The 17,550-nt window shown below is 38.5% G+C and overlaps 3 protein-coding genes and 1 long non-coding RNA gene across 8 annotated transcripts in view; 3 read left to right on the top strand and 1 right to left on the bottom strand.

Annotated features, from left to right (window-relative positions):
* LOC309505708 (uncharacterized protein) overlaps window positions 1-17,550 on the top strand; it is a 59,580-nt gene that overhangs the window by 27,486 nt on the left and 14,544 nt on the right. The window lies entirely within an intron of this gene.
* Window positions 6,640-9,185, bottom strand: LOC309505852 (uncharacterized protein; the record flags this gene model as incomplete). The annotated part of the gene is made up of 5 exons (XM_082179316.1): window positions 6,640-7,227; window positions 7,770-7,989; window positions 8,082-8,261; window positions 8,637-8,831; window positions 9,057-9,185. 5 exons carry the CDS (start codon window positions 9,183-9,185, stop codon window positions 7,115-7,117), a joined length of 837 nt encoding a protein of 278 aa, XP_082035442.1. The 3' UTR covers window positions 6,640-7,114.
* LOC309505853 (uncharacterized protein) lies at window positions 10,802-12,660 on the top strand (the record flags this gene model as incomplete). Its single annotated transcript, XM_082179317.1, has 6 exons — window positions 10,802-10,829; window positions 10,931-10,972; window positions 11,084-11,152; window positions 11,233-11,319; window positions 11,534-11,771; window positions 12,469-12,660. The coding sequence occupies exons 3-6, from the start codon at window positions 11,085-11,087 to the stop codon at window positions 12,658-12,660; spliced, it is 585 nt and encodes a 194-aa protein (XP_082035443.1). The 5' UTR covers window positions 10,802-10,829; window positions 10,931-10,972; window position 11,084.
* Window positions 12,943-13,592, top strand: LOC309505463. Its single transcript, XR_014208448.1, has 3 exons — window positions 12,943-13,047; window positions 13,144-13,337; window positions 13,434-13,592. It is a non-coding gene; the product is annotated as an uncharacterized lncRNA (long non-coding RNA).

Here is a 17,550-nt window from a genome sequence, read left to right on the forward strand (position 1 = left end):
TTTTAACTAATTGACTAGATGCATTGTCAAATGACAATCGTTTCAACTGAAGTGGTGAAGGTTGCGTTCGCTAGAAGGAGCGAGTGAGCTATCTGTCAGCAACCAAACTAACCTAGTTAGCTCCTGAGTTATGTGTTGTTGATGAAGATAGGCCACATTATAATACTACCCGACAACTGCCCCCTTCTTCAGTATCAAACGCTGAGCGAAACCTGCTTGATATTGTCCCAGGTTAGAAAAACTGGCAGAGCAAACTAACATAATATATGACAATATTGGGGGCGTAAATATTAATGATCCCGACTGCAACGTCACAGTCGGTGTTATGCTGGGATTCATCCGTTTTACATAGATTTACATACAGTATGAAGGAGGAAACAATGGAGTTTAAGGCTCACGGTATGTCAGTTCCATGTCCAGAACTCTTATTATTCAACTATGCCAAGGCAAATACAGTTTTCCATTCTATGGCACCTGTAATATTGGTGAAAAGCTAATTCATGTTCAGTTATTGTGAACATTAGACTTTTTCACAGTACGGTACACTTGAGGAACAATCAAACAGCATCTTAGCTTAATGTAAATAATGACAGTAATGAACACTTTCATCCACATGTTGATAGTGAACACAAAAGTGATGTGATGTTTCACATATGATGATTTAGAAGATTATAATAGCTAAAATAATAAACAATACAGTTATTATGCATTCTTTAAAGTGTCAGTCATGAAGGATTAAAGCACTTCTCCTGAATATCATAATTGATTTGGTTTCTTCCATTAGAAAACACTTCCCTATTGAGTGGATGTGAGTGATTTTTCCCTCAATTTTCAAAAGCTTGTTAGTTAGAGACTCAGTATGATTGCACATTTGATCATTTCCCATCAGCATTAATTCATTATGGATGATGCCACAAACCACCTCTAATATAACACGAATGTTAACTGTTTCCCACTGAAAGTATCTGCACAATATCTGTGACTATCTGTGAGTTGTATATGCTTATGTGGACTTAAATCCTGACTAGCATGAATTTAGTTGTTGATTTTGAACCAGATTGAACCAGATCACCACAGGTGCACCTGAGTATAAAAGAGCGCCTGTAGTGACGTCATCCACTTCTTTGTCTTGTAACAGGCTCAGACCTGTTGCCATGTTCTTCCGTACTGAGTGTACTACTACTACACACCACCAGAGGCGTTTATTTTTAAATTGACGCGACCCATAGGCCTATATAGGCCTATTCTTAAGCCAAGCATACAGAATACAATGGGGCTAAAAGCGCATTAGACTTTATTCTCATTTAAAAGTGCTCTGTTGTGCACAGCTGGCACAAAAATTCAGCTCAGCACTTTTCTTAACAACCGCTTTTGATGATGCACGTGCAGTGGCTTATCCGTGACGCGATCGCAACGCAAAGTTGATTCTGCACTCTTTTGATCTAGCTAAAGCTACAGGGATGCTAATTAACCGGTTAACCATTAACCATTGTAAGAATTTTAACCAATTAATAGCCTACTATCGTTTGCTGTATGCTTAAAAAATACACAAAAATATTCCACAACAAATCCTTTAAATTTAATGATATTCAGAACAGAACAAGAATGAAAAAAATATCTATAAACAAGCCAAAACAAAATAATTTAAAGCGAAAGTGAACATAAGCGGCGTTGGGCTCGTGTAACTCTCTCATTCCAATACATTTTTTTCCATATTCGCGATTTATTTGGATGCTAAACTATTATTTAGTATAGGCTTCTAAGAAAAAATGAAAATGATTATCCCCCCAAATTTTAAATATTTATTAGGCTTCAAAAAATATAACAACTTTTAATTTAAGTGAACTTAAAACAAACCTTACATAAACCCATTATAAATGTCATATTTAATATAGATAAATCCTTATTAAAGCTACAAGCATTCTTTAGTCAAGAGCAGTGAGTGATTTTCTCTGTTTTCTTTGTCCTTTGGTTAACTTTACTGACAGAGAATTAGCTGCTGCCACTTTAGGACCAGCCGCTGCTGACGATCTCACGCATCCCATTCTCTACTCTTTACTTTCATTTAAGATCTTATTTAACTCATTTAAGACTGTTCTTGTGAGGATACTCGACAAAACGGACACTTTGGCATACATGTATGTTGTTCCTTCTAGCGCGAAAGAGAACTTGATACTGGCGTCTATCTGTGGGTCGTGTGCAGAGTGTGCTTAACCTAATGTTTGGCCCCGGGGCTGAGAGGTTTTGTAGGCCCCCCATCCCCCCGATTTATAGTCTCATTTTAATATTGTTATTAACATATTACTGAGCACATAAACACAAGACACTTTATTTAACAACCACACACAACAACTAAATTTCAACTTTATGCAAATGAGAAGCGATTTTCGCGAGCGACAACCAATAGGAAAGAAGCCTTTCAGTGGAGCTCAGCTCCCGTCACCATCTCGAGTGAAATGCAGGCAAGACAGAAGGGCGATTTCACTGTTTTATATGATTTGACTGTAACTAACCACAAACGAATAAAATGATGCATGGAAAAGAAACTGTCGACAGTCTCAGTGAGTTTAATTCATACATTTATAGTTCGAGTGTTGTAGTTTTATGATGCAAGTTAACACTGCTGCAGTTCATTTTACAGTTTCCCCTGCATTATGTTGACTATTAGGGACAAGAAAATGGATTATTTGTCAAATTCGGATGACGTTTTAGTAATTTATGACAGTATGAGTGAGTTTAATTTGTAGATTGATCGATCGTTAATCTAGTAAATGATTTAATCCCTGAACACTGCTGTGTGGTAATATAAAAACACTCTCCCAACAGCATAGGCTACTGTTTCTTTTGAGCCTAATTACTAGTCAAATTAAAATGATATAGTTGTATAATATCACTTGTGATGGTGTATTGTATAGATGTGGCCAGACGAGCAGTCTAACGCCTCATTCGCGCCGCGGGACCTCTAGACGCGCGTAAACGCGTCTTTACATCATTGAAATCACTCGCGCCAGACGCTCTATTCGTGTTTGGTGTGAACGCACCTTAACAATAACATTAGAGCGACAGCACTACCAACGTCCACAAGCGACTAGCGACATACAGCGACAAAATCTGACAAGTTAAAACAAAATGACCTTTTCAGCTCATCATGAACCTGAACATGGGAGGCCCCTGAACTTGGGAGGCCCCTGGGCTTCAGCCCAGGTAAGCCCGTGCATTAATGCGGCCTTGGTCGTGTGTGTGTGTGTGTGTGTCAGGAGGACATTCACTGACAGCGCGTTCTCTTTTGTCTTGTCGCGCATTAATGGTTTAAAAGCATTTGCATGAATAAGAGTGGGATCATATAACAATAGTTTAAAGTCACCTGTTGTTGTTTCTGGCATTTCATTGCCTGTGCCGACACTGCGATACACGGAGGAGCAGGACTGAGCCTATGTCGATGTGCGGGTCCACGTCCAGGAACATCGCGTGCACACTATGGGCCCTATCTTGCACCCAGCACAATTGACTTTTCCCTCCACAGACGCACATCGGTAAATTAGGGAATAAACTTGCACTCCCGGGGGCGGTTAAGCGAAAAGAGGAGGCGTGTTCCGGCGCAAACGTTCCCTGGTGCTATTTTGCAGTTTCAGAAAACAGTTCCGCCACTGACCAGTATGGAAGTAAAATAATGTCAAATGTTTTTGAAATAAAAAGCCTGTTGAATTGCACTACTTGAAAAAAAATAGGCATTGCATTAACCATGCTTGCATTTTAATGCATTGTATTTTTAGTGCTTACATTTTTATGCGCTGAAATTCAACATGGTTGAATATTTAAGCTGTGAATATTTCAATTAAAAACATTTCAAATACCTTTTCATTATTAAAAATTCAATAATCCATATTCACCTTTCATATTTCACTTCCAAAATATTCAAACTGTTTAAAAATACAACCAATAATATTCAACAGGCAATTTTCGGTCCATTTTATTTCGCTTTGCAAATTCGCTTCCACAAATTCAGTGGTTCAAATTCGACAGTAAATTCAACATTGACGTCCAGGAACTGCAGGAAAAGCAGTAGATTGCCGAGCATACTCTCCATCTGCTGTTAGTCGACCTCACCAGCAGGGGGTGCAAAAGCGCTTGTTGAAGACCAGCAACAGTTAGAACAAGTCATTCATTCATAAAACTCATTTACAGCAATGTAAGTGTATTTGTGATTATTATGACGGCTGTTTTATGTTAAATTCAGTGCCTTCACGGTTACTTTTCCTGTGTAGCCTACATGCATCTTTCTCTACCGTGAACGAGATTATAATGTTATTCCCCGATGCGGATATACAGATCCAATGTTACATTTTTGAGGTTGACATATATTTCTCTTGGTTGTTTAGTTGCCTTAACTTTATATTGTGGCGATGTGCTGCATGCAGGCTATTAGGGTTTCCCTCAATACTGAAGGATTCCCCTGCTGGACATATACAACGCTTAATGTAGCTTAATGGACTACAGTGATGTAAAAGACCAAACTCGCAGGCAAGCAGATGGACTCAGAATAACGCGCAAAGCTTAATGCTGAGCGTTTCCCAGTGATAGATTGGCATAAAGATGGCTTGATGTTGGACATTCGCACATTTAGGGACCGTCTCTAAAGTGTATACGACTTTGGTATACACGTTTCTAACTCCGATAGCATTTGAATAGAACGACTTACAGTCATAAAACCAACTGTAAAGTGTTCATTTAGTGTTAGTCATAATGCGCACCCTTTGGATTTTTGATATTTATTCAAATAAATTTAAGTTTGCTATTGAAGTTAGACGTGTATGCCAATGTTGTATGCAATTTTAGAGACGGTCCCTAAATGTGCTAATGTCCAAAATCAAGCCAATTTTACATTTAGTTATTTAGCAGACGCTTTTATCCAAAGCGATTTACAGTTAAACTAACAATAGGAGGACAATATGCAAGTGCTGTGACAGTTTAAGCTAATGCAATACACGTATGCATACTATATATATGTATGTGTTGATTTTATGGCAGTATATCACGAAACGCTCAGCATGAAACTTTGCGCGTTAAGTTCATATTCTGAGTCCATCTGCTTGCCTGTAGCCTATATAATAGCCTACAGCCTACTTCCCTTATAAGGTACAAGATTGGTCTTTCATATCACTATCAACGGAAGGGAAATCCTTGAGTATGAGGTATTGAGGGAAACCGATTATAATCCTGTTCATGGTAGAGAAAGCTGATGACATGTAGAATACACAGGGAAAGTAACAATGAAGTTATTGAATGAAACATAAACACAGCTTTTGTGTGTTTATCATCTTTTCCGCATATACTGACACAGATAATCATTTTCATTTTATGAATGAATGTCTTCGTCAGCAACAAGCGCTTTTGCACCATCTGATGGTGAGTTCGACTAACAGCAGATGGAGAGTATGCTCGGCAATCTACTGCTTTTCCTGCAGTTCCTGGGCGTCAATGTTGAATTTACTGTCGAATTTGAACCACTGAATTTGTGGAAGCGAATTTGCAAAGCGAAATAAAATGGACCGAAAATTGCCTGTTGAATATTATTGGTTGTATTTTTAAACAGTTTGAATATTTTGGAAGTGAAATATGAAAGGTGAATATGGATTGTTGAATTTTTAATAATGAAAAGGTGTTTGAAATGTTTTTAATTGAAATATTCACAGCTTAAATATTCAACCATGTTGAATTTCAGCGCATAAAAATGTAAGCACTAAAAATACAATGCATTAAAAATGCAAGCATGGTTAATGCAATGCCTATTTTTTTTTCAAGTAGTGCAATTCAACAGGCTTTTTATTTCAAAAACATTTGACATTATTCTACTTCCATAGACCAGGAGAAACCTAGTCTAAAGTCAGTGGCGCGTTGCGCATGTTATTCATATGCTATTTTAAGGGCGCATGCTTGACCATAATGTAGCGTGTGCACAACGCACATACACTTTGATTCTCTCATCTACACACAGACGCAGCAGTTCTCGTTTTTGTAAACCATACATTATTACAAGGAAAAATATTCCACACGAGGGAAATCGTTGTGTCCATGAAGATGTGAAGATAGGCATAAATCTACCCTTACGCAACAAAAATATATTTCTCAATATATTACGTGACAATATATTTCATGTGTCTCCATATATTGTGAAATTTACATAGTAATATATCATATGATATATTATATAATAATATATTATATATATTCAAGTTATATATTGCAATATATGGGACAATACTGCAATTATTGCCGTTTTCATATATTGAATAAATACATATTATTATACTATTTAATATATTGTTATGTATATTGAAATATATCCCACATTATATGAAATTATATATTGGAAGAGGCATTATATATATGTAAATATATATGTAAAATTATATGAGATAATATACCTCAATGAACAAGATAACATAATCAGATTTATATGGGAACATAATGTCTTAAATTGTTGAAAAATATATTGATTTATATTACATAATATATTATATATAATTATCATATTATATATTGTATACATGGTAAATATGAAATAATCTAATGTACAATGTCTGTCATATATTTTAAAATATAATAGATTGAATAAGACATCAATATAGTTCACATTAACTGAATGAGGTTTATTTCAAAAGCAGCAGCTGAAGGGACAGTGACCTGAGAACAAACAGAATGAAAGACATGTCACCATGGTTCCATCTGAAGCTTATGTACACATAATGTACATAATGTGCTCGGCAAACGGCAAGCTGGTTTGCTGGTAGGGATGTTCCATATATGCCATATCATAATTAGTTCCAGGCTATATATATATATATATTTTTTTTAAACATGTTATATTTTTATGTGATCCAATAGATGGCAACAACAACAACTATAAATGAACAAAAATACATAAAATAATTAATAAAACATTTCCTAAAGGACAACTGTTCTTCGTTCAAATAAAATAAAACAGTCTTCAGTGCAACAAAAACAGAACAATCCCTCAGTGGAAAAAAACAGGACAACAATCCTTTAGTGCAGTGTTATGGATCCCGCATAACTTATCAAGACCCACTCTGATTGGCCAGCCTTGGCCAGTCCTTCAGTTGTCCATGGACTTTTTCTTCTCCTGGTGTCTTAACTCACAGATCCTTTTGTTTATGGCCGTTCGTATGTCTGGAATCTTCGCCCCTGGGTGTTGCTGAACAACTGCATCTGTAAATAAGAAAAAAGATGCAAAAGATGAGGTGGATCCTAATACTGGTAATATTTTTCTTATATGCCAAGTCCTCGCTCTTCAGTGGGTTACCTGTAAATAGTTCAGTCTGAAATCAGAATTGGCTTCTCAAGGAACCAAGGAAGGAGTTAGGAAGGTTTTCCAAGGGGCTTTTAGAGCGAGGAGGTTATACTACTGTATCCACTTTGTTTTCCAGGAAGTATTGTGGTCAGTGAAAGCAACTGTACTTTGCCGTAGCCAAGCGTATGCCTATGGGAGGTGAATTGGTGCTGGTGCTGGGATTTTAAAGCTGCTACAGGGGATCTATTTTGATGCTAAAAAATGTTTGATGTATTCTGACTAGATAGAGAAATCGCTTTATATCTAAAAGAATATCAAAGCTGTTAAAGCTTTTTATTCGTCCATCTGTTTCGCTATTAGTTGTGTACATTTCAGTCCTAAAGTGTTTGTTACCCTTTACCATTTACAATAACTTTGCAAAATATATTAATCCATTAAAAATAAATTCTTATTGTCTTACTGAGTAAAGCTGTAAGCTTCTTGGGGTCCAGAGGCTGGCGTCTCTCTGCAGATGGATCGACCTTGTTGACCCCTCCCGTCAGGTTGGACTTCAGTAGGACATCAATGCTGAACAGGCCCAGCAGGAGGGTGCGGGCCATTCCTTTCGCTGTAGGTTGTGCTTTTGCAGTCTCCCAACAATGGGCAGACACTCTGGTGGAGTCATCATTCCCTAGTGGCACCTAATTAAGAAGGAAAGACAAACCAGAATAAGAAAATCACCAGTGACAGAATGTTTTATGTTTTTAATTGACCATTACAAAAATGTACTTACTGATGTTGGTTTGGTAGATGTGGGTTGAGGAGGTGATGGTAGAGCAACACTGGCCTCATATTCGCTTTCACCTCCATTGCTTGAGCTCTCTGTGATCTTGTCCGAAATGAGGGTCCTCACAGCTGCTAAGAGTGATGGAATTTCTGGAAAATATGGCCCACCGAATTTACCACAACAGGACTCCAAACAAGTTGTAAATACATAACATGTAAAAAACAAAATACACCTCTGCTAATTTTTTTGTGTCTCAAAGTGTAGCAAAATGTGTTGGTGAGGAATTCTGAAAGCGTTACAGGGTTTCTGCCAGACCAATTTTGCCTCAGTGGCGCTACAGTGTTTAGCCCTAGGCTAAATTTTTCCTACAGGAAACCCTATACTACATCAGTAGATATCCCTTAAAAATGTAGACACAGATACATCTCTAACAATAACACCAAAAATAATGAGACAGAGATTTATTCAATCTAAAAGAATCACTATTTTAATCTACAAGAGATAGTTGCCTTTAACTGCCATTTTGCGCAGCCTGGTGTTCTCCTTATGTAAAGCCTTGACTTGGGTCTCAAGATCTTTAGTGGCTGCAGAAGATCCTACACTCTGCTGGTCCTGCAGTCTTTCATTCTCTTCCCTGAGGGCCCTGATCTCCTCCTCAAGTCCCTCTAAAGCAGTCCCCACTGGGCTGAGGATAGGTTCTTCTTGGGTAAGAACCTCTAATTCAGACTGTCTTGCAGCTATGAGTCTGTAGTTTTTCTGTTGGGTAAAAATGATCAAATCAATTATGTATGAAACTATACAAAAAAAAGTTAGGAAAATGAAACCAAAAACTGATTAAAATAGGTTCCATGGCTAGACTCTGTTTAAATTCATAGCTGTAGTACTATAGTTGCCAGGAACGTTCTTGTACAACCCAGCAGCGCTAACATATACAGACACACAAACACCTATGGGCAATTTAGAGTCACCAAATAACCTAACATGCATGCAACCTTTGGCCTGTGGGATGAAGCCAGAGTACCCAGAGAGAATAGCAAACTCCACACAGAAAGGCCCCAGCCAGCCAGCGGGTTTGAACCCAGAACCCTCCCAGCAAGCAATTGCCGTCATTTCACCGTCTAGGTTAACTATAGACCAATACAGTCCGGCAATGATTTACACTTCTAGGCAAAATAACTTTGAATTTGGTTACATGTCGCTTCTGCCAAAATAACTTGCGAGATGTATGATATTCCATCATGTACGCAAAGTCAACAGTGATTACAAGGTGTTTGGTTTCATTTGGTCTATTAAATTTTCACTGACAGCCCAAATTTTGCCTTGTTTTAGCCTAGACGTCTGGGCTGTGTACATCTTTTAAACACAAAATTGCTTGCTGGGCTCTTGCTGTGAGGCGACAGTGCTAACCACTGTCAGAAATGTACAAATATATACAAACAGAAATGTAAAAATATATTATCAAAATAGCTGTCATGAAAAGAACCCTATTACCTTTTTTGCAACTTGTTCTACAGTTTCCTCCTGTGTGTCAAGGTAAAGTTTGTTGGGTACCCTCTTTCTCTTCTTGCTTTTTGGTAGGTCCTCTTGCAAGAGTTTTTGCTCAGCAGTCTTAAAGGGACTATGTGTAGTTTTTTAGGTATTTTATTTTCTAAAATCAATATTTGTATTCATAAATATGTCCTCAACGGTGAACAAACACCTCGGCCAATTATCTGACTTATTCTCGTAAACGAAGAATATATTATCTTTACATACATGGGATGGGTAAGTTCGTGGAGGCTTCCATGTAGTTCCGCCATCTTGCAAAACTATAATAGCAGAGAGGGACAAAAAGTACTAGGCCAACGCGTTTCCACAACGCGTTTTCATTCAGAGCCAGCATCACGTGACTGAAGACAGCAGAAGCGGAGGAGCAGAGCAGTGAGAGGCGCTTTGAAACTGCCCCGGCAACTTTAAAAGGCTGCACTGTTAATTTTAATGGCGGACCATACATATGCCGAGCCACAGGAGAAGAAATCCTCGTCGCCAAAAGAGTCCCGATTAGAACGTAAAAGGAAACGTGAAAGGAAAATACAGAGAACACGAGTTAATGTCGGGATAGCTTTTTCCAGGTGGAAAGAGCTAATGCTGGAGAAAAATTTCAAAAGAGACGCTGAAGTTGCTTTCTCCTCGACAGGTAAGTCAATGTCTTAATTACAATGTTTTTTTCATTGCTTGGTTGTGTACTTTATTATATAGACAGACGAACATTTATAGTTAAAAGTTAAACGGGCTCTTTGATTAATAGCAGCTATTGAGCAAATTAGAGAAGGCGCTAAAAACAAGGTTTGTGAGTTTTACTTTTTGTAACCTAGAAATTCGATAATAATATATTTTAATAAGGCATATGATTGTTCTTGCATTGTTTGCACACCTAAGGCTACTCCAATTTTTATGTTATCTGACATTTTCTGTTATTTATCATTTATACTGTGTCCTCACATTGAATAATACAGACGCATACATTAATTCTGCATGTAGCCTATGCGTATAGTGTTATTTGTGAACATGTTGAAGAGGGTTAACAACTGCTAGATACAATTTCTTTTTACGTAAGATTAATTGTCCAATTAGCCATGATCTGATTTTTCCATCTTATTTGTCTAGTTATGAGAGTACGCTTTTGATTAGGAACACATCAACCCCCATCAAGGCCAAACGTTCTCAAATGGCAAATGCTCCAGCATTGTCAAGCATTTCCAGTGGGACAGATAGGTAAGTCATTGCATGTAAATAATGTTGTAATTGTTGTAGTAGTTTCATATAAAACTTGTTTCGTCCTATACCTCATAGTGTGTTTTGATTATTACTTTTAGAGATGAACCAAGTGCACCGGAAATTGAAACTCTTGAGCAGAGGTAACCCATAAACTGTTATTGTTTTTAGCTCTGTAGTCTGTGTCCCTTCTCAATACTCTGGTTGCATGTTTTCATCTGATACATGTTTTAAATTTTCATTTATTCTCATAGTATGCATGACATGAGTATTGTTGAAGAGGAGTTGAACGAAAATGCCTTCAATGACCCCATGAACAGTGTGTAAGTGGGCTTCTATTCTATTCTACCATTGGATTTTTATTGAGTTGTTTTTATTCATTCCAGTTTGTTGTATCTTACAGGATTGATTGGGAAGAAGAGGGACCCTCATTTCATGGTTACCCGGATGACAGCTCTGATGAGGAATACCTTCCAAAAATTTCATTGCGGTGAGTCATTTTCTATCACTACTTTTTACTTTGTTTATGTGCTGAGTTTTTACATGTAAAATATGTTCAGGGCTATTTTGAAATGTTTTTTTTTTTAATTCTTTTAGTTCACACTGATGTTTCGGGTGTTAAATAAGATAATGGTTATATGCCGAAACGTCATGTAAATAATTTAATTTAACTGTGTATGATTCTTGATGTTCTGCTTTTCCAGAATGGGTGGTGCACTAAAGGGAGCACAGGTAATTGATAATCTGCCAACTATTGGGATTGATGAGACTGTGCATGATTTGCCTGACCCTGAAGTCCCTCTTGATGAGCCCTTGAGTCCCGAGCTGCCAATTTTGCCAGGCCCTCAGAAGGTCCTCAGTGAGGATGACATTGTTGGCGTCAGAGCAGCAGTGCACTATGAGAACTGCTTGAGGCAGCTTGTCACATTTTTAACTCTACCCGTGAACAGATGCACTGGTGTCTTGAGGACTGGTTTAGTGTGTGACAGTGTTGCCCCCTTTTCAACAAACATAGCCATCAGGGGCACTGCAATGAGTGTTGAATGGGTAAGCCTTTCACATCACATCAAAATGTATGGTAACAGATAGCACTGTATATGCCTTATGAATTTATAAGTCTACCCTTATCTTATCCAGATCTGCCCCAATGGACATTGCCTATGGCGGTGGAACTCACAGCCTGTGTTGAAGTTTGGCATGCAGGCTGGGGACTTTCTTCTTTCCACAAACATTTTACTCTCTGGAAACAACTACACTAAAGTTGCTCTCCTATTTAAATTCATGAACATGAGAATGGTAAACCCTAACACATACTACACCATCCAGGAAACCTACTGTGTTGACCCTATTAAAGATTTCTGGGAAGAGAAGAGGTCTGAGGCTATCAGCCGACTAAAAGGGAAAGATGTTGTGCTCCTAGGTGTGTTTATTTTTAAATTTGACCTTGTTCTACATACATTTTTATGTTATTATACAATTAAACTAATTTTGCAATCATCTATCATACAGGTATTTTATTTATAAATTACCTTTTTTTTTATTTTTTTAAATGTTCTTTCTTTTCTTTAGGTGACGGCAGAAATGACTCACCAGGGCATTCTGCCCAATACTCTACACAACCATGGAGCTTGACTCTAAGGAAATCATCCACGTGGCCACTATAGACAAGCGGCAGACCAACTGGAACTCCAATGTCATGGAGAAGGAGGGTTTTATCCAGACAGTAGACAAGCTTACCCAAGAGATAAAGGTAGTGGAGTTCTGCACGGATGCTCATGTCCAGATTGGAGCCCTTTTGAGTAAGTGTTCATATAATAAAATGTTTGAATAGAAATATTAAATTGCAGATTGAGACACTTGGGAATAAAATGATTACATACTTCACAGACCCAGACAAAGGCAGATATAAGGATCTGAGAATTCACCACAGCCTGGACATGTGCAAAAAATCTGTGCAAAAAAATATACCAACCGTAAGTTCTAAAACATCGAATTTCATTAATAATGAATTGTACCTTCCTGCATGTTGATGAAATAATTTTATGTTAAATCTCCATAACAATATTTAGAAGGAATAACTTCCATCATTTGTGTTCTGTATAATCTCCATAAGGCAGGAAAGGTGAAAGGACAGTCTCTTCTCCTTCACTGGCTGAGGGATATAGTAAACCATTTCTGGTGGTGCTGCAAGACAGCAGAAACCTTTCAGCAGTTTCTTGTAAGCAGGATGAATGTTATAAAAAAATTAATTATAATAATGCCATGATTCAAATTCCTGTGATATGATCATGTTTATTTGTTTTACTTTCCTCAGGCACTTTGGATTGGAGTTCTGCATCATGTTTGCAACAATCACACCTGGGAAACCGGACGCTGCCAACACAACCACCTTGAAGACACTCATGATAAAGAATGGATTGAGAGAGATTCCAAGAGCCATAAAGCGCTAGTGGCGATCGTCCTCAACAAGCGCTGGCAGAAGGATGTCCACAAGTATCTGCGCTTCAGGTAAAGTGTGGGGACATGACATTTAAAAAGAAATGTAACAGTGCCATAAGTCATGTGTGGGTGTTTTTAGTGTCAAATATTTTTTTATTCATCTAGATCGACAGCACATCTCGAGTCGTTTCAGAATCACATTCTGATGTATGCCAGCAAGCGCCAGGCCTTCACTCCCCGAGTGTATGACACGAGAGTTGTGCTCGCAGCACTGGACTACAGTTTCCACCGTGAACGGCCAACATACAGAACGGCTGAGGGCCAACAAGTGTATGTCAAACTCTCATCTCAATTTTTTTTATTCAAATAATTGCATATTCACCTTATAAATTATGTATTCAGATGTATGACAGTTAATTTCTCAGAATGACTAAATAACTGTTAGTAATTGTCTTTTGTTAATTTTAGTTATAGGAAGAAATACAATAAAAATGCAAGGCGATATAGCACTTATTACAGGCGATATTACATCCCTGAGTTACAAGCACGAATCTTGAAAGGGAGAGTCACAAGTGGAATTGGGATGCCGCGAAAGAGGTCCCTTAGAGCTGATGACCCAAGGCAGCTTGGTGTTGTGCCACCGATACCGCCACCACCGACATCAGAGTTGGTACTTACACAGGTCAGCAGAGGTCTGGGTAAGTGACACATCTACTTGCCCTTATTTTAGCCCATAAACTTAGCCACAAACTAATACTGAATTGTGTGCACATGTCTTTCACAGGATCAGCCTTCCATGCTGTTTCCAACTTGGAGACAGATTGAGATGTTGTTTTGCTGGTAGTTGTAAATACATCATAAAAAATCATTGTAAATAAAAATAAATCTATATTTGTGTTTTCAAACAAACTACTTTTCAATAATTTTGTGTATTTTTTTTCCATGTAATTCATGACATTTTTCACTATCCCTATTGTAGAACAAATACAGCACAATGAGTCCAATTACAAATCTTTTATTTTTTATCATAAAGTTTTAAGACAACATAACTTCAAAGAATACAAAATATATAAATAGATATAACTATTTATAATATTTACAAAAATGTTATTAGATCCCTGGAATGTAGCCGGTGTATTGTCCAAGAGGGTCTGGGAATTTTTGCCTAATCCTGCAAACACAGCAGCTGGGAATGACTCTCCTGTTCCCCTGTCCTAATGAGCCATGCTGCCAGAAAATAAAGTGTCTGTACGCTGCATGCCTGTATTCACGATTATCATCACCGGGCTCCCTTACATTTCCAAAAGCAGTGAGATCCTCCCGGTACTGCCTATGTATCCGCAGATATCCCTCATCCAGGCACTATTGTGTAAAATGTGGAAGGAGGCTCACACAGTGGGCAGGGTCTTGTCCACAGCATTTCCGCTCCCTGTCCGTCGGCATGTCTCTGCAGTGGCTACAGGTACACCAAGGTACCCCCGGTTCCTCCGCAGATGTAGGGACACCATGTCTTTGCTGATGCTCCATCAATACATCAAAGACCAGACCCGGCTGCCTCTCCAACAAGTCTACCTGTGAGGTGTATGTGATCCTCAAGACTCATATTCTGCAGAAGTCTCTGAATAAATAATAGGAAATAAAATAGGGTTAGTCCATTCGATGTAAATGTAGGTATTAGATACACCTATAGTCACAAGGTTAAACAACATGTTTTGCAGTATATTAAACGGGAGGCATTTCAGGGATCTCATGTTTTAATGTTGACCAAATAAAACTTTATTTGTGTGCAAAAGAAAACATTGTTCTCTGTAACATTTTCTATAAATCTTATTTTTCATAAACAATAAATGAGCTCAAGCTGTGATTATTTTGCTACGTGTAAAGGATTGTACAGAGAATTCAAATTCATTGCTATTGCTAGACATAAATTATACAAACCTCGGTCGCTTCTCTTCTCTGCCTTTGGAAATTTTCAATTCTATCGAGATCGTCTCTTGTAGCTGCGGGGCATCTTTGTCGTCGTGCTATTGACTCTCGCTCTCCTCCTCTTCCTCGTCGTCCACCTCCTCACCTAGATCCCACTGATCCACTGCCTCTCTGTCCTCTACCTCTACCTCTACCTCTACCTCTACCTCTTCCTACAGTTGAATCATCTGATGATGATATCTAACAACAATGCACGTAATTCAGAAAATATAATGAATAAAGAAGGCATAACTACTAATTATAATAGTTCATGTTTTTCACAGTCAGTAATTCATACTGTAACATTCTTTTGTTCGTTGTGTCATGTTGCGGTTTGTTTGAAATAACAAACCTGTTCACTTGAAGGAAAACTCGACGAAGTGCTATTAGAAGACATCCTGTCAAAGCTTTTTGGTACATATCGGCTGCCGTAGTTGCAACGCGCATTTAAAAACGCGAGGCGCTGGAGAGCACAATTCGTTTGAATGCAAAATACAATTTCACCGCTAGATGGGGGTAATTCCTACACATAGTCCCTTTAAGTGTAGACTCCTTTTCTGTTAGTAAGAAATAGTAGCAAGACAGAATTGAATGCCTAGAAACAAAACTGTGGCTTACGTTACATCAAATACTGTATTTTACTGTCAAATTTTGTGCTGTTTTTACAGTTTTTTGTATTGTTTTCCCCCTGCAAAATTTAACATCTGTTAAAATGAACAGACTAAACTTATAAAAAAGTTTAGTCTGTTCCACACATGTTAAATTTTGCTGTCATGTACAGCCGCTAAACTGATTTTCACTGTACAATGTTATCTGACAATGTTGACAGTTAAGTATTCTTATTAACCCAAATATTAGCTGACAATCTTCAATTTAGGACTTTTAAAGTAAGTGTTTAATTAATGTTTCACTCCTAAATAAAAATTCATATTCGTGTGACTATGGCCCTTAGCTAGCTAAAAGTTCAAATTTAGCGCGGGACTTACGTGACGGCCGTTAGCTAGCTCGTCACTGTCCCGAAGCTAGCTAATAGCCTACAGCGAAGCTAGCTAATAGCCTACAGCGAACGTTACTTGGCCAATAATGCAAAACCTCAACAGGATAATTGCTATCAATAATGTTTCATGACTAACCAAGTAAAAAAATAAATATATATATATACATAAAAAGCACTGTACTTGCCTGCCAACTGCAAAATGTGTGCTGTTTCAACCGGCCACCCATTAGTAGGCCTCTTGCCACCCATGCTGCGGCACTCGATAAGATACTCCTTTTTAGAGTTTTCAGGATCGAAGTCTACGATCCAATTTACGGGGACTATACTGAGAGCATCTTTATCCTTCCCCTTTGACCAGCTCACTAGCGCAAACTTCATCTTTTTTTTCTCCTCTCACCGCTGAGGCACGTACGTACAGACTCAGAGTAGCGGTGGTTATGCGCATGCGCAATATTCGCGCGGTGCAAAGGTGCGCAAGCGTGGGATCGTGCAGTGTCGTAAACAGGATTATCATCTGCGCATGCGCATAAGTCGTGCAAGCAGCAAAGTGGTGGGATTCACTAAAGTACAGGGGTTTCAGTACCGCGACGCACACGGGGCGTTTCCGAGGGTGCGGCCATCACACCCCTTTCCAAAAAAAAATATAATAATTTGCAGGTCATCGCACATGCGCAGAATATAGTGCCTTCTTCCCGCGCACTTTCAAATTGGAGACCAAACTGAAGGACGATGAAGAGCAGACTGGTCGACATTAAACAGCCATGGACAATCAAGAACAAAACAGCGAATTCGGTAACTATTTTTGAGCTTTTATTATGATCAAGAGGCAAACGGTTTTGTAAAAGATGCAATAGGATTCAAATGTAAGGAGTGGTTTTACGTGATAGCGTTACCTGTAATGTTACTAACTGAGTAACGTGCACCAGATACCTGTGTGTGTGTGTGTGTGTGTGTGTGTGTGTGTGTGTTTACAGGGGCTTCATGCGAGATACCTGTCCTAACTGAGTAACGTGTGCATCAGATACCTGTGTGTGTGTGTGTGTGTGTGTGTGTGTGTGTGTGTGTGTTTACAGGGGCTTCATGCGAGATACCTGTCCTAACTGAGTAACATGTGCATCAGATACCTGTGTGTGTGTGTGTGTGTGTGTGTGTGTGTGTGTGTGTGTTTACAGGGGCTTCATGCAAGATACCTGTCCTAACTGAGTAACGTGTGCGTCAGATACCTGTGTGTGTGTGTGTGTGTGTGTTTACAGGGGCTTCATGCGAGATACCTGTCCTAACTGAGTAACGTGTGCATCAGATACCTGTGTGTGTGTGTGT

This window comes from Leuciscus leuciscus (assembly GCF_965113295.1).
Source record: "Leuciscus leuciscus genome assembly, chromosome: 9".
Lineage (NCBI taxonomy): Eukaryota > Metazoa > Chordata > Actinopteri > Cypriniformes > Leuciscidae > Leuciscus > Leuciscus leuciscus.